The sequence below is a fragment of the Mobula birostris genome, chromosome 23, assembly GCF_030028105.1.
Source record: "Mobula birostris isolate sMobBir1 chromosome 23, sMobBir1.hap1, whole genome shotgun sequence".
Classification (NCBI taxonomy): domain Eukaryota; kingdom Metazoa; phylum Chordata; class Chondrichthyes; order Myliobatiformes; family Myliobatidae; genus Mobula; species Mobula birostris.
This window is the reverse complement of record NC_092392.1, coordinates 39,413,740-39,436,125: the sequence shown is the minus strand read 5'-3', so window position 1 is coordinate 39,436,125 and position 22,386 is coordinate 39,413,740. Positions and strand designations below refer to the sequence as shown.

General features: G+C 38.0%; 1 protein-coding gene across 5 annotated transcripts in view; it reads right to left on the bottom strand.

The window, feature by feature from the left end:
• The window catches only part of ferry3 (FERRY endosomal RAB5 effector complex subunit 3), a 75,909-nt gene that overhangs the window by 19,114 nt on the left and 34,409 nt on the right, over positions 1–22,386 (bottom strand). For 3 of the 5 annotated variants that reach the window (XM_072241040.1, XM_072241039.1, XM_072241038.1), the window contains exons 3-12: positions 21,873–22,018; positions 20,336–20,517; positions 16,275–16,374; positions 15,351–15,472; positions 12,149–12,246; positions 11,835–12,032; positions 9,061–9,189; positions 7,711–7,785; positions 4,043–4,245; positions 489–546 (exon numbers count right to left, since the gene is read on the bottom strand). In XM_072241040.1, coding sequence (XP_072097141.1) covers positions 489–546; positions 4,043–4,245; positions 7,711–7,785; positions 9,061–9,189; positions 11,835–12,032; positions 12,149–12,246; positions 15,351–15,472; positions 16,275–16,374; positions 20,336–20,517; positions 21,873–22,018 — 1,311 coding nt within the window. Of the gene's footprint in view, positions 1–488; positions 547–4,042; positions 4,246–7,710; positions 7,786–9,060; positions 9,190–11,834; positions 12,033–12,148; positions 12,247–15,350; positions 15,473–16,274; positions 16,375–20,335; positions 22,019–22,386 lie in introns of those variants that run through there. The other 2 variants (XM_072241042.1, XM_072241041.1) reach the window with 2 other exon arrangements.

Genomic DNA, 22,386 nt, shown 5'->3' with positions numbered 1-22,386 from the left:
TCGGTGAACTTGATGATATGGTTCGAGCTGTGTGTTGTAGCACAGTCGTGGGTCAGCAGAGTGACAGCAGTGGACTGAGCACACAGCCCTGGGGGGCCCCCGTGCTCAGTGTGATGGTGTTGGAGATGCTGCTTCCAATTCCTATAAATAGTATCTGCTGCAATTTGCCTTTAATTCTGCAATAAAAGATTTAAATGGGCACCCCCTTAGATTGTCTTGTTCATTACAACTAAACATAGTGCACTGTGTTTAGTTGGCTTGATAAAGCAGAGTACAGAGCACATGACTGTTCAACAGAAGTCAGTAGAAAAGGAAAAAAAACGGTTAAGTCTAATCTTTAGCTGCAAACAGTAAGTTTTATTATTGGAGACACATTATGCAACCTCCATGATTCACACTCATTTTAAACATTGATTCCCCCAACCACATAAATGCATTGTTAATCAGAAGGTACTAAAATTAATTGACAAATTTAATAACTTACTAACCTTTTACACACTTAAACACAAGCTCTGCCCTTTTCAGACACCAAGGTATTGTCATCTCCTGCAAATATATGAAGCGTTATGGATAAACTATCATGTAACCAGAAATATTCAACAGCAGTTGCATTAATAAATGGTCATTTCATATCATAAATTAACTTGCAAATGAGTCTCAATAACCTTTAATAATAAAAATAAATGAAATGGTAGTGCAGCACTGGTTATTTCTTGGTTTCATTATCTACAAAATTTTATCTCCAGATTTTCCAAAAGGATTACTTTTCTATTTGCATTTGAGTTTTTTTTTCAGGTAGGTCTGCACAGTATCTATGACTATCTGATATTTGGCTCTGTGCATAGTGCTTGTAAATGTCAATATATTTCAAGTGCCAGATAGCATCTGGCCATTTATCCTCCATGGTTCAAACTACCAGAATAATATTGTGTTTTCTCATTTTCCCAGGAATACATCAAGTAGTCATACTTGGATTTTGTACTGTTCTTAGCCCTGTTAGTTGTGGAAATGATCCACAATCAGATAAAGATGTGTAAGTGAATTTTCATTATGAGCTCGAAGCCTGAAAATATGCTTGTCTGTCAATTTGGGTACCTTTGTTTTGGAAGGATGCTATCTTTAATTTTGATTCTGTGCATTGGCTGCAGCAATTTTTAAAAAATAACTTAAAGCTAGATTTGTTAGAATTAAATTTCATTTCTCCCCAAATAAGATTTGAGTTGCATTTTAATTTAATTCAAAATGATATAACAAATTCTATGACAAGTATAATCTCCCACTGAAATACATAACTAATGTACAGAATATAATGAGTGGATTGACAACAATTTAATATAATTTATAGGGTGAAAAATGTGAGTAAAGTTTGACTGATTTATGAAATGTACCAGAATGCAGCTTAAACCATTTTCAACAGCAGATACTTACAATTCTACAAAATCAAATTAAATTGGTGTTTTCTATTTCCTTCCCCCATCTCCATCTTTCCATCCAAAATGGGGAAATTTATTTCATCGTAATCTCAACGCCTGCAATCATTTATTGAATTACCTCTAGTGTTGGTGCCTTTAAACAACATAATGTCAGTGGCTAAGAGAAAATATTTTCACTGATTTTATCTTTTTTGTCCTTAGCTCTGTGCTTGGCCTCATCATCAATACAGAGCAAGAAAATTTCATGAAGTATGGAGTAAGCATACTGTAGCACAGGTGCTAACTTTTAATTTATGCAGGAGAGGAGGTATGAAGCTAGACTTGGTGACATTGTGAGAGAACATTGATAATAAAACAGTATTTTACTCAGGCAGATTACAAGAAGCACTTTTTTTGTAGTGAACAATTAAATACATCTAATAAACAGTAACTTTAATAATGTATGAGATATTGGGTTACATTTTCCTATCTATACACTAGAAATTATACTAAACTATTTAATAATGAAGTAGTTCAGCTCAACATTAGACATTCACCATACCAATTTAGCAAGATTTAGGAATTTCACAGATGATCTCAGAAATATGCTTAGAAAGGAGGCAATGCAAAACCAGGAAATTGTGTGCAATCTTTTGTAAATAATAAAAAGATTAAAGAACATTTTCAGCATTGTGCAATATTGTTTTTGGACTTTAGCTTTTCATCCAATCTATTTTAACACAGTTTAGAAACTACAGCATTTATGAAAAAGATACAAAAGGTTGCTAGTAATTTCTGTAATTTTTCCACCTTTCAATTAAAGCAATCAAAAACTCAGATAAATTATTATTTATACAAATGTGCCAGTCTCTGGTCACTTTGTAAGAATATGACATGTAATCTCAAATCCTGTTAACATTAAAAGAAAGACCTGTTCTATTTTATTAAGCTGGTCTCCCCGAAATAAAACGTGCAACACTGACTGGTTATGAACAGTGCAGTCTGCACCAATTGTTAAGTACTATTAATGGAAAAAACATTTGCATAGGAATGTTCCAAAATAAAATACAACACAAAGGCACATCAGTACTTTGGTCAAAGAAGTTTTAAGAAGAGACTTGAAAAAAGAAAAAGGTGGAAAGGCTGAGTAGTTCAGTGAGCCTTAGTTGATGAATGCACGGCAAACAATGATGGAGCAATTAAAATCGGATAGAGACTAGAGTAGAATAACAACACAAAATCAGATAACAATATAAAGTAGGAAGAAGACATAACGATGGAGGGATTTGAAAACAAAGATGAGGATATTAAAATCATGACCTTGTGATTTTGATATTCAGCAAGAAATGAAGCCTGAATGTTTGAATTTCTCCAAGAAATTTGCGATTGGTAAAAGAATTTGTAAGGAAATTGAAGACAAGTAATAATTTGCAGGATGAAGGGATTAAGGGGTCACTTCTTTAAGAATTATTATGGAGATATTTAAAGCAGCAGAGATAATCACTCAGGAGAGAATTGATATGTCAATATTTCTTTTTTGGAGACCACAAATATATATTCAGTGGGAACAGGATCGCTGGAGAAGGAGGTGGACAACATGGACCAGAAAATTTTCAACACAACTTGTGGAGAAGTAGAAGGGAAACCAGAGAAAGGTGTTTAGAACTAGGATAAATGAAAATTTTCGTGAAAGTTTTGCAGACTATAGGAAAAGAACAAAATAGCAGAAGGATCTGATCAGTCTTCATTTGTAGAGTCCGATAGTGCATTATGTGCCTCAAGAAGACAACATCTATCATTAAGCACCTTCACCATCTACTCTTCTTGTTTCTACTGTTAAGGAAAGGTACAGGAGCCTGGAGACTGAGGCTCAATGATTCAGGTACAGCTACTTCCCCTCCATCTTCAGATTTCTGAATGGTCCATGAACACTATCTCAGTGTTCTTTTCTTTTGCACGATTTATTATTAATTTATAGTATTTATGTCTTTACCCTGTAGTGCTGCTGCAAGACAACTAATAAGACAATATAAGATGTCATATAAGATAATAAAGCTGATTCTAATTCTGTACTCCAACCAGATTTGGAAGTAAATGTCTAAAGTAATTGTTTGCCAAATCTGTTAATTTAACAAAGTTATGTAGAAGAAAGAAAATTATGAACGATTACAGGATAATAAGTTTCTGATTTTTTAAAATTAGTCATTATAGCCTCATATTTCACATTTCCACACTTTTTAATCCCCTCTATTGGTAATATCAGATTTAATTTACTTCCTCCTGTCTGTACCTGTTCTTGACATAGCTATTAATATTCACTGCCTTCAATCCATTTAATATAGAATACCACAGCTGATAACTTTACACTAGCACAGACCTTCCCTTCTGTTCCCTGCCTCTTTTCATTGCAAAATTAAAACTGCATTTACTTCTAGTTTTTTGAGTTCTCATGAAATGTCATCTAACTGGAACATTAACTCTATTTCTGTCAAATCACAAAATATCTCATCTGCTGCTTATTTCCAGAATGTTCTGTCTTTATTTTTTTAATGTTTCTTATGCCTTCAGCTGATATTATAAATCACTTGAACACTGACTGATGTTGTTCGCCTTAACAATTTTCTACTTACCTCGGACATGTCATGCACTAGTAATAGAGGGATTGTGATCGTTGTAATGTCATGAGTGCAACAGACTTTCAGAATATTCCGTAGGCCCATAATTGCTGGATCACGGGCTGTAATATTGCTAGATCTTACATTATCATCCACGCACAGGTGAAAAACAACATGAACTTCAGAAAGATTAGAATGCCTCGTCGTGTAAAATTCTCCTGTAGAAAGAATGTTAAGTTTTTACTGTTTAATATCACTTAAAACGCACCAACACTGTTAAAACATTTAAGAAAAATAACCACTGAAGGCGTGGAAAACATTATTCATTATTGTTAGTATCTAAGAGATATATATCATGTATTAGGCAAATACAGATTATCAATAAAGAATCACTCACATTTCTTAATTAATGGATAGCATTCATCTTGGTTGTCATGGTGAACTAATATGCGGTCAATGCAACTCCATATCATAAAAAAACTTCATAGGTTTACTGATTACATTAAGCTTTGGTTTTGGATTGGCTGTGGAGCATTCCCTGTGTCATGAACAACTGAATATTTAAATAAGCTATCATGGCTAACCTGTCATAGAACTATACACCATGAAACATGTAAACAATCAAGAAATTAACTACATAATTCCATTTTCCAGCACTCAGACAGAAGACTTCTAACCCATGTCATTTAAAGTGCTCGTCTAAATACTTCCTGGAATGTTGTGAGAATTCCTGCCTCCTCCACCCTTTTTGACAGTGCACTCCAGATTCAGCTACTTTCTAGGTGAAAAAAATTCTTTCCACATCTCCTCTAAATTTCTTATCACCTACTCTATGTGTTCTAGTTATAGACCCCTTTGCTTAGCAGATAGTTTTGAAAAGTCTACCCCATCTATGCACTTCAGAATTTTATCCATCTTAGTCAGAACTTCCTTGGCCTTTTCCATTCCAAAAACTCCAAAAGACCGCAATTCTTCCACAGACAGGGCAGGATGAGCCCAAGAACGATGGAGGAGTGGAGGGTTATTTGTTGCCACTAATGCAACTGCTTCAGTCCTCTCATTGCATGAACTTTTGCTTTTTAATACCATTCCAAATGCACCTTCTCCTTCCGAGCAGTCATAGGCTGGGGAATTCCAGGTGTTAGCAGAGAGGCTTTGAACGCAACTGTCCACCTTCTCCTCCATCTGGGTATTACTTCCATGATGGAGCTCAAAGAAAAGTACGTGTTTGGGGAACCTGACATCAGGTTCATAAACAGGACCTGCAACTAGAGCCTCAAAGTTGGGGATGTGGGCCTGGGATAGGGCACAAAGTTGGCGGATTCTGCAGAGAAGGTAATGGTTGTGCCACTTGTAGGAATCCCGGTCTCCGAAATGCATAGGAGGGGAGGGATCACTACTGCCAGAGAGAATGAGTTTTGTAATAGGTCTGAACAATTGATCCTCAAACACACTTTTCGTCAATTTTCAACTGCCAAGTAGAGTTCAGAGGCAAGTACGTTGGGCTGGGTCACAGCTGGAAACAGATGCCTGAGAAAGTGGGTGATGGGAATGTGTAGTGATGAGGGATGCAGTGTGCAAGGGCTCTTGTTCCTGATCCCACACACGCACAATAGCAAGTGTTCACATGCCAAATGGCATGTGCACGTAAACGTTAACAGCCACAGAAAAGAGCTTGGTTTCTAGTTATCTTGGAGCCTCTTGCTACTCGATTAAGACCTTACTCAGTGAATTTTGTGTGGGGTAGAAACTACATGCACACAAATTCTACTCGAGAACATGAAGTTCTAAACCTGGAATATCAAGATCCTCGTGGAATATGCCAACAGCCAAAGTTTTGAACACTTTCCAGATTAGGAATTTGGACACTGATACTAAAATCACTGCTCCGAGTGAGAAGGTGGCCAGCTTAAAGGACAAGGTATTAGGTATATCTTCTTCAGGAAGGGCAAACGGGAAAGGGATTGCTGTCTTTATGAAGTGATCTTCCCGAGAAAAATAATGTCTCAGTGACTCTCTCAGCACACTTAGTAAACGCCTTATGACACTATGGCTTACTCTAGTGTATAGCTAACCTTATATTGTCATCATTGGTCATTTTGGAAACTTCGGATGAAGTGAAGGCAGTCTTCTATTCTAACCATGAGAAAAATCTTAGTCCACATCTTAAAAGGGCAGGCAAACTGATACTCAACACCCGTGTACGGGGAGATTGCAATCTTTGATATTGTCATGGAAGGAATGTGGAAGGATTCAGTAAAGACACGAGCACAAGACCACATGGCAATACTGGTCCAAGCACAGTCTCCTCCTAAGATTGTATTATTGTCTGAGTGAGAGACTGCAAAGATATTTACATCACATGCACCATGATAAATAACAATGGCTGCTGGGCTGACCACTCCTAATATACTGTATTATCTGGTCTCACAACATCAGGAGCATTTTCATGGTAAGATCAAAGTCAAAGCTTTCAAGGACCCAACAAAATATTATTGATTCTCATTGTATATTGTTTTTACAAAAAAAATCTCAAATGAATTATATAACATTAATTTTGCATTGATTCCTGCAATTGATACCACTTTTATTCTGAAGAAATGCTCAGTAGAACTGCTGAGTTAATAGATGATCAATACTCCCAAATACTAAAGTTGATGAACGAGAAACTGCATAGAACATAGAAATCTACAGCACATTATAGCCCTTTGGTCATAATGTAACCTACACTAGAAACTGCCTAGAATTCCCCTACCACATAGTCCTCTATTTTTCTAAGCTCTATGTACCTATCTAAGAGTCTCTTAAAAGACCATACAGTATCCACTTCCACCACCATCACCAGCAATCCATTCCACGCATCCACCACTCTGTGTGAAAAACTGACCCTTGACGTCCCTCTACACCTACTTCTAAGCACCTGAAAACCATGTTCCCTCATGTCAGCCATTTCAGCCTTGGGCAAAAGCCTCTGACTATCCACATGATCAATGTCTCTTATCATCTTACACACCTCTACCAGATCACCTCTCATCCTCTGTCGCTTCAAGGAGAAAAGGCCAAGTTCATTCAACCTATTCTCATAAGGCGTGCTCTCTAATCCAGGCAACATCCATGTAAATCTCCTTTGCACTCTTTCTCTTGTATCCACATCCTTCCTGTAGTGAGCTGACCAGAACTGAACAAAGTACTCCAAGTGGGGTCTGACCAAGATCTTATATAGCTGTAACATTACCTCATGGCTCTTGAACTCAATCCCATGGCTGATGAATACCAACACACCATACTCCTTCTTAACAACATTGCCAACCTGTGCAGCAGCTTTGAGTGTCCTATGGACACAGACCCTAAGATATCTCTGATCCTCCACACTGCCAAGAGTCTTACAATTAAGAGTTTTATTGAAATTTAAAAGTTCCTTTCCTAAAGTTCTATTAAATGGAGCAATTCCAGGATGCAACAGATATGGAAATCGTCAACGCAATGCCCATTAGAAATGCAGTGTCACATCTATTCTGAAAACCAGGAGTTGAAAATTACTGATGACAAGAGTGCCATATACAGGCCAAAATAATGTCTTTCCCATGACTATAAATCTCCCAGAGCCTGGCTCAATCCTATTGAGGGATTGAAAATCAGAATGCCAAATATTAACTTTCAATGTAGTTTGCAGTTCCACTTACCTGGTAAAATATTTGATGGATTTCTTTCTCCGATTTTTGACTTATCTTCACTCCCCCCATTTCCATTTGGTAACTCTTGTACAAAAAATAGATTCTGGCATGAATTATTTTAGAAACTACTGGAATGAGTTGCTTTCAATTTTTTTTTGATATTTAATAGATCAACCAGTGTTTTAAGATAATCAGTGCACAAGGTCTATGAGTGGAAATGTACAATTGTAACTTATTAGCCTTGATTTTGTGTGTCAGCAATGAAGCAATGACACTCAGAATCATAACCCTCAAAGATCCAGTGGTGCTAACATTTCCTTTCTCATTGACAGTTTCTGTCAGGTATCAGCCAATGAGAATCTCTGCCAGTCATAGCAACAGTGAAGTCACCAAGCAGGATGACCAGCCAAATACAACCAAGATTTCATAGCAGTCCATAAAATCCAGGTTAAAAAGCTTTAACTCTTAACTAACACTTTTGCATTCCTCAGTGTGAAACAAAAATTGGGCCATATGCATAAGATTATGTTAAAAGCTTAAACATCATGCACAAACTTTAATAGAGTAAAAATAGTAAAAATCAGGAACAATGAAATAATTATCAGTGTACACTTCACACACAAAATTAATTTCTCAAGCCAAAGGGTAGATATGGTTTATACATATTAAAAGTCTCATTTGAGTGCACCCCATTCAACAAAGTGTAACATTTTCTGGGTTTCTTGAAATCAGAACAGCTTCACAGTTGTTGGAATACTTATCAGTTCTCTGATTTCCACTGATTAGTGGCAGAAGGCTGCTATCACTGCAATCTAGAAAAGGAAATCAAGATACCAACTTGACTGCTGAGTTAACTACAAATAGATACTTTCTGAAGCTATGGTTAGATTTCCTATGTTTTTACACAAGTGTTGATAATTACATCATTCTCATCACTAATTTGGTCCAAAATAAGACAATCAATTACACTCATAACAAAATAAGTAATTGATATAAATCCGCAGGTCAGCTCCCACATGTGTAAGATGGAAATTGCTGTGAAAATTCCAGATTATGAAATTAGTAATGAACTTTTGGTTAGGGACAGGCAACTCTGAGATGTCACAGAACACCAGCTGTACTCATAAGAGACACTGGTTTTCGTCACAAGGTAAAAAAGATAAAGTGTTAGCAATAATAACAGATAATTCTTTTTGATTAATACTGAAGATTTAAAGCTAGCTTCCTCATAGGAGTTATGGTATATAAACATTCGGACCACAAATGTGATTTGAAGCAACTTTGTTCATTGTATAACTTGGTCAGACAAAACAAAATCACAATCAAGTTTCCAGTTCAACTGTGTACTTTCTAATTTACCAGCTCTTTCCTTTATTTTCTTGTTACGTTGAGCACTTGCATAAAGTACAACTTGTTGGACAACCTGAAGCTGCTGTTCCACTCTAGGGAAATGAAAATCTGTGCACTCCTGGCAAACTGTTGCAAAATCTAGCAAATATATAAAAGAAACAACAATTAATAGCATTGACAAATAACTTAATTTTCCAAGATCAGCACGAATAAATCAAATATTGGAATTGCGTAGCATTGCTCTTCCTGATGTACATTATAAGACAGCATTATTATTTAGTTTTTTTTTATGGTGGTAAAAAAGCAAAGTCAATACAAAGCAAAGGACGCCATATTACTCTGTACACTGAAAAATCTGTCAGTTACACACAAATTTGGATCACAGATTAGGTCCACTTACTGGCCGTAATATTTTATCCCAGCTGGGGAAATCAATAGTTGTGCCACAACTGGATTATGTGCCCCAGTTCAGGAAGAATATTCAGTCCTGTACACTTTCTAGCCTTTCTTGTTGGAAGTATCCAGCTATAAATATCAAATACTTGCAAAAATGAGTATAACTATTCTGTCTATATAATGAGTCCTTCACAATAATAATTGTGATGACATATCAAAAGGTATCCAGTGCTCAATAGTGTGGATTTAATAAAAGGTATTCCTGGTTCCATATGGTTCCATGATCTATTGCCTAACTATGAAACTCATGTTAAATGTGACATTCTTTCTTTTACTCAATATTTTGCCTGTTCTTCTGGGGGACAAAATTGTTAATGAAATGGTTGGAATTAGACAGACTGTGCTTTTTATCGGTATTATTGATGGTACTTGTGGACAGCAAAGAGAGGAAAAATAATTAAATGCCCATAAAGAGCAACAAAAATGTTCGTTAAAACTGTAAGAATTACCTAGACAAGTAAAACACCTTAACAGAAATTACTCTGTACATTAAGAAACCACCCTCAATCAAAGGTGAGGTTACCAAAACTTGATTGAAGATCATGGAATAACACTACTTTGACTAAATGAACTAATTAGTGATTTATGATAATTAAAGTAATTATTCTTGGTGTTTAAATAGAGAAGATAGCTAACTGGATTACTGTGGAAAATGTAATATGGTTTAATCATAACTGGTCTCAGTATAACAACTTTATGTAATTGGAGAGGTGCCGATCAGAAAATAGACGGAAGTTCATGGATTTTGTATGACGTAATCAGCGACAGAACAAAGATCCTACACTGAAAATATTGCACAGATGAGCATTTAAATATTTCTACAGGTTTAGTGGGGTATTTTATTTGATTCCCACCTCCAACCCCCTAAGAGACAGGCTTGTTCCCCCCCCCCCTTGTTCCTGGCCCTATAGCTTTAAAGACCAATGTAGTAAACAACACTCAAAAGTCAAGGAAAATTCATACATCAGGTCTTATAGTTGCCTATTGTATTTTCTGCTAAAAATAATACTTAAAGGATGAATCTCCTCGTTATAACCTTCTTTGGAATCAAAACCATTACGTTTATATCACCAGCTAGAAATATTTGCCAGCATAGATTATTATTCTCTTATGTGGAAAAGAACTATTTCATGTATTCTCCTCTATCTCATAGGTGAAGTATGCATTAGAAAAGGCTTACTGGGAATTAATCAACCCTTTACCTTTGATTACATTCCTCCTTCCACTCCACTTCCTATACAGACATAATTCCTGATGAAGGTTCTCAGCCCCAAAACATCAGCTGTTTATTTCTCTCAATAGATGCTGCCTGACTTGTTGAATTCCTCCAGCATATTATATGTGTTACTCTTTCAGAATTCTATTTGCATTGCATCTGTTCTGATGACATTAGTTTCCTATGTCTCTGTCAAATAAGGGTCCATTCCATGACCTGCGCTCACAAATTCATTCCCTCCCTACTTAATTAATTGTCTTCACCTTTCAGCTGTTTATTCTCTACCATTACTGGCATTCCTAGTAAATGCATTCTATTAGCATTTGCCTTACACTATCATCACCTTTATCATTTAATCTCTCAAACGCTTCTATCCTGTTACAAAGCTTACATTTGATTTCTCCTCCTCTTCTCTTCACTCTGCCTCTTAAAACTTGTTTTATACAATATTTTAACTGAAAGTTGAACATGGCAAGCAATTAAAGTTCTCTGACTTCATCACATCATCATCACTGAGGCCTGACATGATCATTCTGTCAGAAATCTCCAAACAGGTGGTCATGGTAGAACTGACAGTGCCTTGGGAAGACTGGATTCAGGAGGCATTCGAGAGTAAGAAAGTTAAATACTAGGAACTGGTAGAGCAGTGTAAGAGACAGGGATAGAGCACATGATGCGAGCCTACAGAGATGGGGTGTAGAGGTTTTTCTTGCTGCTCGCACTGCAGAACTTACTCTCAGAACTGCAAAGAAAAGAGCCATCAGGACCATCACAGAGGCTACTGAACCAGCCTCCAGATGGCTCTGGATCAAGAGATGTGACCTATGGACCAATACTGCTGGGACACAAACTTGGGCCTGATCAACTCTGGTTGGGTCACCTAGGCAAGGGTATCTGATGTTAAAAGACCCAAAACACCTGATGACCCTAGGTTACATCACCAATGATGTGTCCCAGCACATCCTAGGATGTATTTTAGTATCATATCATTCTGTCTCCATTGATGCTGTCTGACTTGACAAGTACTTCTAGCCTTTTGTGAAAACATGTAAAATATTTTTGCCAATTTCTGCAATAAGAGATATTGAATTTAAAAAATGTGTTGAAATACCTCGCTTGATACCACTGTAGGAATTGATGCGGTTATCAACAAGCAAGACAAGCCCACAGAGGGAAGTGGAATATAGTGACAGTGCTGTCTGTAATCTCTGAAGTTTAACACCACTTTGCTGATTGCGCTTGTGTTTACAAAAATCAAGGACATCAGCTCTCACTAGGCGCAAGTTGTGCATGGTTTTCAACTGGGCTCCTGTAAATTGTATAAGAAAGTACAGGTAATTTCAGCACCAGGCTAAATGGATAAACATTACAAATTCCAAACTATACTGAAGAACAGACAACATATATTATAAAATAATTTCCTACCTAAATGTATAGTAAAGCTTTCTTCCAACAGTGATCGCTCTTCAAACATTCGTTCATTTGTTACTGCAGATTGACTTTGCTTTACTTTGATTTCCTCACTTCAAAAAGCAGGAGAAGATTTTGTTTTTGAAAAGTGCGCACTGAATCAAACTTGCTTTAGTGCAAAGCAATTTTTTTTATTATATACCCCGCTTACAAGTAAGTTATTGACTACTTAAATTTTGGATTGAAAATGGAAAATAATCTATTTTTTTCCCAATTACTAGTGAATGACTTATTCAGAAACTGCTAAGATATCAAAATACACTCAATGGCCACTTTATTAGGTACACCTATACATCTGCTCGTTAACGCAAATATCCAATCAGCCAATTATGTGGCAGCAGCTCAATGCATTAAAGCATGCAGACATGATCAAGAGGTTCAGTTATCAGATCAAACATCAGAATGGGGAAGAAATGTGATCTAACTGACTTTAACTGTGGAATGATTGTTGGTGCCAGATAGGGTGGCTTGAGTGTCACAGACACTGCTGATCCCAAGATTTTCTCTCTCTCTCTCTCTCTCTCTCTCTCACACACACACACACACACACACACACACAAAACAGACTGGTGTGATAAACAAAAAACAGTGAGCGGCAGTTCCGTGGGTATAAGTGCCTTGTTAATGAGAGAGGTTACAAGAGAATGACAGACTGGTTCACACTGATAGGAAGGCGACAGTAGCTCAAATAATCATGCATTGTAATAGTGGTGAGCAGAGCAAAAGAGCATCTCTGAACACACAACACGCTGAACCTTGAAGTGGATGGACCACAGCAGCAGAAGACCACAACGGGTTCCACTCCTATACCTTATAAAGAGGCCACTGAGTGTAATGTACAAGTGCAAAAAAAAGTTTGTGAACCCTTTGCAATTACCTGATTTTCTGCATTAATTACGCTTAAAATATGGCCTGATCTTCATCTAAGTCACAATAATAGACAAACACAATCTGCCTAAACTAATAACACACAGACAATTGTACTTCTTCTTGTAAACACTGAGTACACCATTTAAACAATTACAGTCTTGGTTCAAAAAGTATGTGAACCTCTGGGGGTAATGCCTTCTACAAAAGCTATTTGGAGTCAATGAAATGAGATGTTCCAATTAATGAGATGACATTGGGGGTGTGGGTTGTGGAGGTGCTCTGTCCTATAAAAAAGGTTACTGACAGAGACTGCTCTTGTCAAGAAAGATCTGTTTATGTGCACCATGACTCAATGAAAACAACTTTCAGAGGAACTTAGAAGAATTGTAGAGATGCATGAAGCTGAAAAAGGCTACAAAAGCATTTCTAAAGACCTGAGTGTTCATCAGCCCACAGTAAGAGAAATTGTCTACAAATGGAGGTAATTCAGTGCTATTGTTATTCTCCCTAAGACCGGGCATCCTGCAAAGGTCATACCAAGAGCACAACATGCAATGCTGAAGGAGGTGAAAGAGGTTACCCAAGGGTAACAGCAAAAGACCTGCAGAAATCTCTAGAACTTGCTAAAGTTTCTGTTCATGCGTCCACTGTAAGAAAAACACTGAACAAGAATGGTGTTCATGGAAGGGCACCATGGAGGAAACCACTGCTCTCAACAAAAAACATTGCTGCACGTCTCAAGTTTGCAAAAGGCCACCTGGATGTTCCGCAATGCTTCTGGGACAATGTTCTGTGGACAGATGAGACAAAAGTTGAACTTTTTGGCAGAAATGCATGTTGCTGTTTGGAGGCAAAAGGGCACTGCACACCAACACCAAAACCTCATCCCAATTGTGAAGCATGGTAGAAGGAGCAGCATGGTTAAGGACTGCTTTGCTGTTTCAGGCCTGGACAGCTTGCAATTGTTGAGGGGACAATGAATTCAACATTGAATCAGGACATTTTACAGGAGAATGTCAGGGTCATGGTCTGTCACCTGAAGCTTAATAGAAGTTGGATGATGCAACAAGACAATGATCTGAAACACAAGAGTAAATCAACAACAGAATGGTTTAAAAAGACGAAAATTCGTGTTTTGGAATGGCCAAATCAGAGTCCAGACCTTAACCCAATTGATACGTTGTGGCATCACTTAAAGAGGGCTGTTCATGCAAGGTACCCCAGAAATATTGACAAACTGAAACTACTTTGTATGGAGGAATGGTCTAAAACTCCTCCTCGCCATTGTGCAAGTCTGATCAGCAGCTACAGGAAATGTTTGGTGGAAATTAATGCTGCTAAAAGAAGTTTTACCAGTTATTAAATACAAGTGTTCACATACTTTTTCCAGCCTGGACTGTGAATGATTAAGCAATATTTTTAATAAAGACATGAAAAGTACAATTGTTTGTGTGTTATTAGTTCAGGCAGATTGTGTTTGTCTATTACTGAAGCTTAGATAAAATAGATCACATTTTATGAGTAATTAATGCAGAAAGCCAGGTAATTGCAAAGGGCTCGCAAACTTTTTTTTGCAAACTTAAGTATACAACTACTGTGAAAAAAAAACAGCACCGGGGCTAAAGTCAATTTTCAATATTTTGTCTTTTGCCTCCAATTTCAATGCATGGTTCTGCTGAAATCAATCATCAGGTTCTCAGAAACCAATACAGTTTTCTATGCTTACTGAACTACAGTCTATCTCACAAGCTGTACTATGCCACTCATTTCTTACTATCTTTTAGGATTCAAAAACTAAATTACAGATGTTGATCTTATTCATCTTAGAATTGGTTAATTTGGTAATTAGAAAGAGACAGAGAACACAGTTAAGGAGCACAGCAATATAAAGATGACCCAACCACATGCAAAATCCAAGAAAAAAAACTTTTGGCAAAGTTATGCAAGCATCAAAGTATTGCCCAAAAACTAATAGTTAATGAGGAACATCAAATAATCTTCTTGATGAACTCAGTGGTTTGAACATTATCTGTTGGAGGAAAGGAGTTGTCGAAGTTTTGATTCAAAACCCTGTATTATGACAAGAACATTGACAGTCTCTCCTCCTCCCCCACCCCCACACACATAGATGATGCCCATACTGCTGTATTCCTCCAGCAGCTTGTTTCTCATTCCAGATACCAGCATCTGCAGACTCATGCCTCCTCTCTGAATGATTAGGCAGGTACAGTATGTCATGATAACAACGTTAATTGTAGATCAATAAACAAATTCATAAATAAGCTACCTGACTGTACTGTTGTTAGGATTTTTCATGTCTTGATGTAGTTTTATTACCCACTCTTGGTATTCCTGTTTCTGAATTGTCATTAGTTGTTTTAGTTCACTGGCCCATTTATTCTCCAGTACCTAATTACAGAAATTTTACAGATGTTTACAAGATTTTCTTTAAGATATTTTCTTTACATTAAAATATAGTGATCTTACATCTTTGTATTATAATAATAAGTTTTCAAGAAGAGACTACTCAGACTAGTAAAACCTTTATAATCAGATACTTGCATCACTTTGGTGATGCCAGACAAGCTGATTTTCTGGACAACAGGATGTCATATCTACTAACACCCAAAGTGCATTTATTTCTCTATTATGGATGTTAGGCAATATTGTAATAAATTTTACAGTTAATTGGGTAAGTTCAATGGGAACATGGGAGTCATGCCCCAGCTAGTGGAGGTGATCATGGGAATTAATGCCCTAGTGAGTAAGGGGGAGTGTGGACACCAAGACCCCAGTGAGCAGGAAATGCAAACATTCACTGGTAACCAGATGCTGAACCACTACGGTTTCCAAAGTTTTGGATTACAGACTAGTGGAGTGTTACTCTGGTACTATGTTCATTCCGCAGAACAAAATTATAGGTGTGCGCGGCAGCAACATTAAATATGTTAACTTTCATCCTGTATGTTCCATCCTGTACAACTATAGTTGGTTGATCTTTGGGGAGCTTTTTTCCTTCTTCAAAATAATTTGTACAAATTTCTGCACACATAAATAGATGACACTTGACAAAATTTAAGATTTTGGTTCACACTATAATTTTTGTGGCTCAGTACTGAAGTAACTGATTTATCTGGGAATGTTACTTCGCACCTGAATTACATTTAATGAATTAAACGTAATTATATCAGTGAAGGTACAGTTGGATTACCTGTTGGGAATCAAAATGTTGAGCAGCAACTGAGTTTACATCTTGATCTCTAAGTGTTTTTCCTAGTTCTTGCATTACTTTGTCCATTTCTACAGACTGCCTATTAAAAAAGAAATCAGTTTTAAAGACATTGCGTTCCTTGAGAAGATAAGTAACATATTAACCTCCCTAACACAGCAAAACCAACAAAAAAATGTAATCAGAATCAGGGGAGGGAGGGAGGGAGAGGGAGGGGGAGGGGGAGGGGGAGCGAGAGATAGAGAGTGAAGTATGTATAATAGTTAAAATTTAAAAAGTAGTGCAAAACAAAAAGAAATAAAAAAGTAGTGGTCATGGGCTCAATGTATATTCAGAAATCAGATTGGCAGAGGGGAAGAAGCTGTTCCTGAATCACTGAATGTGTGCCTTCGGGTTTCTGTATCTCCTTCCTGATGGTAGCAATGAGAAGAAGACATGTCCTGGGTGATGGAGATCCTTAATGATCACCTTCTTTTTGAGGCACCACTCCTTGAAGATGTTCTGGATACTACAGAGGCTCATGCTCATGATGGAGCTGACTAAGTTTACAACTCTCTGCAGCTTATTTTGATACTGTGCAGTAGCCCCCCGCCCCCCCACATACCAGGTGGTGATACAGCCATTTCGAGTGCTCTCCACAGTACATCTGTAGGGATATGTGAGTATTTTTGGTGACATACCAAATCCCCTCAAACTCCTAATAAAATATAGTCATTGCCTTGCCTTCATTATGTCTGCATCGATATGTTGTGTCCAGGTTACGTCCTCAGAGATACTGACACCCAGGAACTTGAAATTGCTCACTCTCTCTACTTCTGATCCCTCTATGAAGACTGGTACGTACTCTCTTGTCTTATTTCAAAATACATAAAGCGACTATTCTAGGATACACCAAATCTAATAAAAACAGGGTAAATTTTCATTGAAGGAACAGAAAAAAACATGAAAATTTACTGAATATATTCAATTTAGTCATGATGCACCACTGAAAGAGATAATTATTGTGAATATGCATACTGTCAATTAGAACTGGACTGCAAATAGTATAACCAAGTTCTAACAGTGGTATTAGATTTTGCGTAAAGTTGTATTTCATATCAATGAATATCAACTACATGGGTAGAGCTGCGTAACACTAAGGGGCAGAAAACACTGGTGGGAGTTGTGTACAGGCCACCTAACAGTAGTAGTGAGGTCGGAGATGGTATTAAACAGGAAATTAGAAATGTGTGCAATAAAGGAACAGCAGTTATAATGGGTGACTTCAATCTACATGTAGATTGGGTGAACCAAATTGGTAAAGGTGCTGAGGAAGAGGATTTCTTGGAATGTATGCGGGATGGTTTTTTGAACCAACATGTCGAGGAACCAACTAGAGAGCAGGCTATTCTGGACTGGGTTTTGAGCAATGAGGAAGGGTTAATTAGCAATCTTGTCGTGAGAGGCCCCTTGGGTAAGAGTGACCATAATATGGTGGAATTCTTCATTAAGATGGAGAGTGACATAGTTAATTCAGAAACAAAGGTTCTGAACTTAAAGAGGGGTAACTTTGAAGGTATGAGACGTGAATTAGCTAAGCTAGACTGGCAAATGACACTTAAAGGATTGACGGTGGATATGCAATGGCAAGCATTTAAAGGTTGCATGAATGAACTACAACAATTGTTCGTCCCAGTTTGGCAAAAGAATAAATCAAGGAAGGTAGTGCACCCATGGCTGACAAGAGAAATTAGGGATAGTATCAATTCCAAAGAAGAAGCATACCAATTAGCCAGAGAAAGTGGATCACCTGAGGACTGGGAGAAATTCAGAGTTCAGCAGAGGAGGACAAAGGGCTTAATTAGGAAGGGGAAAAAAGATTATGACAGAAAACTGGCAGGGAACATAAAAACTGACTGTAAAAGCTTTTATAGATATGTAAAAAGGAAAAGACTGGTAAAGACAAATGTAGGTCCTCTACAGACAGAAACAGGTGAATTGATTATGGGGAGCAAGGACATGGCAGACCAATTGAATAATTATTTTGGTTCTGTCTTCACTAAGGAGGACATAAATAATCTTCCAGAAATAGTAGGGGACAGAGGGTCCAGTGAGATGGAGGAAATGAGCAAAATACATGTTAGTAGGGAAGTGGTGTTAGGTAAATTGAAGGGATTGAAGGCAGATAAATCCCCAGGGCCAGATGGTCTGCATCCCAGAGTGCTTAAGGAAGTAGCCCAAGAAATAGTGGATGCATTAGTGATAATTTTTCAAAACTCGTTAGATTCAGGACTAGTTCCTGAGGATTGGAGGGTGGCTAATGTAACCCCACTTTTTAAAAAAGGAGGGAGAGAGAAACCGGGGAATTATAGACCGGTTAGCCTAACGTCGGTGGTGGGGAAACTGCTGGAGTCAGTTATCAAAGATGTGATAACAGCACATTTGGAAAGCGGTGAAATCATCGGACAAAGTCAGCATGGATTTGTGAAAGGAAAACCATGTCTGACGAATCTCATAGAATTTTTTGAGGATGTAACTAGTAGAGTGGATAGGGGAGAACCAGTGGATGTGGTATATTTGGATTTTCAAAAGGCTTTTGACAAGGTCCCACACAGGAGATTAGTGTGCAAACTTAAAGGACACGGTATTGGTGGTAAGGTATTGATGTGGATAGAGAATTGGTTAGCAGACAGGAAGCAAAGAGTGGGAATAAACGGGACCTTTTCAGAATGGCAGGCGGTGCCTAGTGGGGTACCGCAAGGCTCAGTGCTGGGACCTCAGTTGTTTACAATATATATTAATGATTTGGATGAGGGAATTAAATGCAGCATCTCCAAGTCTGCAGATGACACGGAGCTGGGTGGCAGTGTTAGCTGTGAGGAGGATGCTAAGAGGATGCAGAGTGACTTGGATAGGTTGGGTGAGTGGGCAAATTCATGGCAGATGCAATTTAATGTGGATAAATGTGAAGTTATCCACTTTGGTGGCAAAAATAGGAAAACAGATTATTATCTGAATGGTGGCCGATTAGGAAAAGGGGAAGTGCAACGAGACCTGGGTGTCAATGTACACCAGTCATTGAAAGTGGGCATGCAGGTACAGCAGGCGGTGAAAAAGGCGAATGGTATGCTGGCATTTATAGCCAGAGGATTCGAGTACAGGAGCAGGGAGGTACTACTGCAGTTGTACAAGGCCTTGGTGAGACCACACCTGGAGTATTGTGTGCAGTTTTGGTCCCCTAATCTGAGGAAAGACATCCTTGCCATAGAGGGAGTACAAAGAAGGTTCACCAGATTGATTCCTGGGATGGCAGGACTTTCATATGAAGAAAGACTGGATGAACTGGGCTTGTACACGTTGGAATTTAGAAGATTAAGGGGGGATCTAATTGAAATGTATAAGATCCTAAAGGGATTGGACAGGCTAGATGCAGGAAGATTGTTCCCGATGTTGGGGAAGTCCAGAACGAGGGGTCACAGTTTGAGGATAAAGGGGAAGCCTTTTAGGACTGAGATTAGGAAAAACTTCTTCACACAGAGAGTGGTGAATCTGTGGAATTCTCTGCCACAGGAAACAGTTGAGGCCAGTTCATTGGCTATATTTAAGAGGGAGTTAGATATGGCCCTTGTGGCTACGGGGATCAGGGGGTATGGAGGGAGGGCTGGGGCAGTGTTCGGGGTTGGATGATCAGCCATGATCATAATAAATGGCGGTGCATGCTTCGAAGGGCCGAATGGCCTACTCCTGCACCTATTTTCTATGTTTCTATGTTTCTACATCAATTTAGCCTCACTTATCTCTCTTAGTGAACTATTTCAAATTACGTTAACAGCATTACTTTTCTTAATAATCAGAATATTTTCACAAGGAACTTGAACTTGATAGCACTGATCAAACTTGCTATTCATCTCTGGAATTCCATGTTTATTACATCACTGCTGTATTTGCACTGGTTACAACAATGTTTGGATCAATTTCTTGGATTGAAAATGCATTCCACTTTTGAGTTAGACAGAAAAACAGCATATTATGCAGACACTTTCATTTGTATGAAAATTACAAACCTTTCCTGTAGCTTCTTTAATTCCATGTCTCTTTCACTTATGAGCTCTGAAACTCTGACAAAGTAATTATGTTCCAGGTTTAGTAGAGTCTCAGAGGCTGGAGAATGAATCAAGTCATGGTATACGTCTGCAAAATCTTCATCCCAGCTTGGCTCTTCAGGCTGAGCGTATTCCAATGTGGTCTAGAAATTAATGAAACATATTAGCTAAATTCGGCTCAGTGACTTCTTTAAAATTTTATAACATTGAAGCATCAAATCTATAGAATGCAATGTGCAGCAAACTAATTCATGGCAGATGACATGAGCATACAAGGACAATATTAAGAGCAAAGTGTGTATAACAATAACATAGCGGTGACAGTAACATTATTACAGTGCCAGACACCCAGGTTCAATTCTTCCACAGTCTGTAACGAGTTTATACGCTCTCCTTCGGGTGTTCCGATTTCCTCCCAGATTCCAAAGGTGTACGGGTTTGTAGGTTAATTGGTCACATGAGTGTAATTGGGCAGCGCGGGCTCATTGAGCTGCAAGGTCCTGAGGACACAAAGTATTTCTAAATAAAGAAATAAACTTCAATAAAACATATAAACATTGGTATTGTATAGATGTAAATATTTGAAAAATCAACAATGTAATGAGGTCTATCACAAGTTGTGCTTAAACCAATTCTCCTTATTCTTTGGAGACACAAATGACTGTAGCGTCAGTACCTCCAACTGAACTCCATCCTTTTGTGTGTTTCCCCCTAGCCACCATTCTGTGTTTTTGTATTGCCATGTGCTCTGGTTTGTTTTCATGCCCCATGTGTTCCTGTCCCTGCTCCTGCTCTACTCCGGCCCCTGTATTACTGAGTATTCTGCCTCTCATCTCTCACCATTATTACCTGTTTTGTTGCCACTTCTGTCTCGTTGTGCTCCACCTATCATCTGCCTCTCTATTTATTGCTCAGTGTATTTTGGTCCTGCATTTTCACCTGTTTGTTGCCAGATTGTGCCAGTGAGTTTTCCTGAGCCTTTCCAGCATTCGTATCTGCACTCTGTCCATCTGAATATCGACGCTGCCTGTTTCCTTCCTGATTCTGGTTTTTGGATTTCTGTGGAATTTTTGATCTCTGCCTGAACTTTGACTCCGACTTTGTTGCCCCTCAGTAAATATCACAGTGTGCACAGTACTTAGTCTGCAACTGGGTCCCTGCTTCAGCATCCTGACATGTGGATGCCAGAAATCATCTGCTCATCCTCCAGCTTCTCTTTGTGTTGTCCTTTAATGTCATAAAACCACATAAATCATTGTACAGCTGCTATGTTAAATTAGACACAGAAAAATAAGCCTGGCTAATACACAAAACAAAATTGCATTCCTGCAGGATTTTTACTAACAGCTCTCAAATGTGCACTTAAGATTTATCTTTAGGAAACAAGCAAAACAGAAGCATAGCCCAAAACAAAAATCTCTAATTCTTCCAATTGTTTGGTTGGCTTTATGCTGTTGGATGTCCCCAAGCTACTGGCTGACTTTTCTAAAATACATACCTCGTGATAAGCTTTCGCCCAAGCGTTAACAAGCTGCTCAGTACTTAATTCGCTGCTTTTTACTTTTTCTAATGCAGCTTCTGCTTCTTTGTCATAATTCCTTTCAGTTTCTTCATTAATAAATTGATAAAGGGAATTTTTTAAATCTGTAAAACATTTGAAAAACATTACTGAAAAAGGATTCTCCTTTTCTTCAAAAGGTATCCCATAATACAAAAGACGCAATCTAACGTCAACCATTCTGTATTGCTGTATTCAATCTAACACAGCATATTTCAACAAAGATTCAAATCTGAATATAACACTACAATATAAAGCAAGAGCCCAGAAATCCATACATGTAGTGTTTGTGTTTTGGATACTACAGGGTTAAATTTCAACTTTTCCTTAAGTAGACCTCACTGGAGATCATTTTCAGATGTGAAAATGGACTGAGGACTGCCATGTGCTATCATGTTGCTGCCCTTTCTCTGGCACAAATCAAATGACAGAATTACGCACATTATCAAAGTTG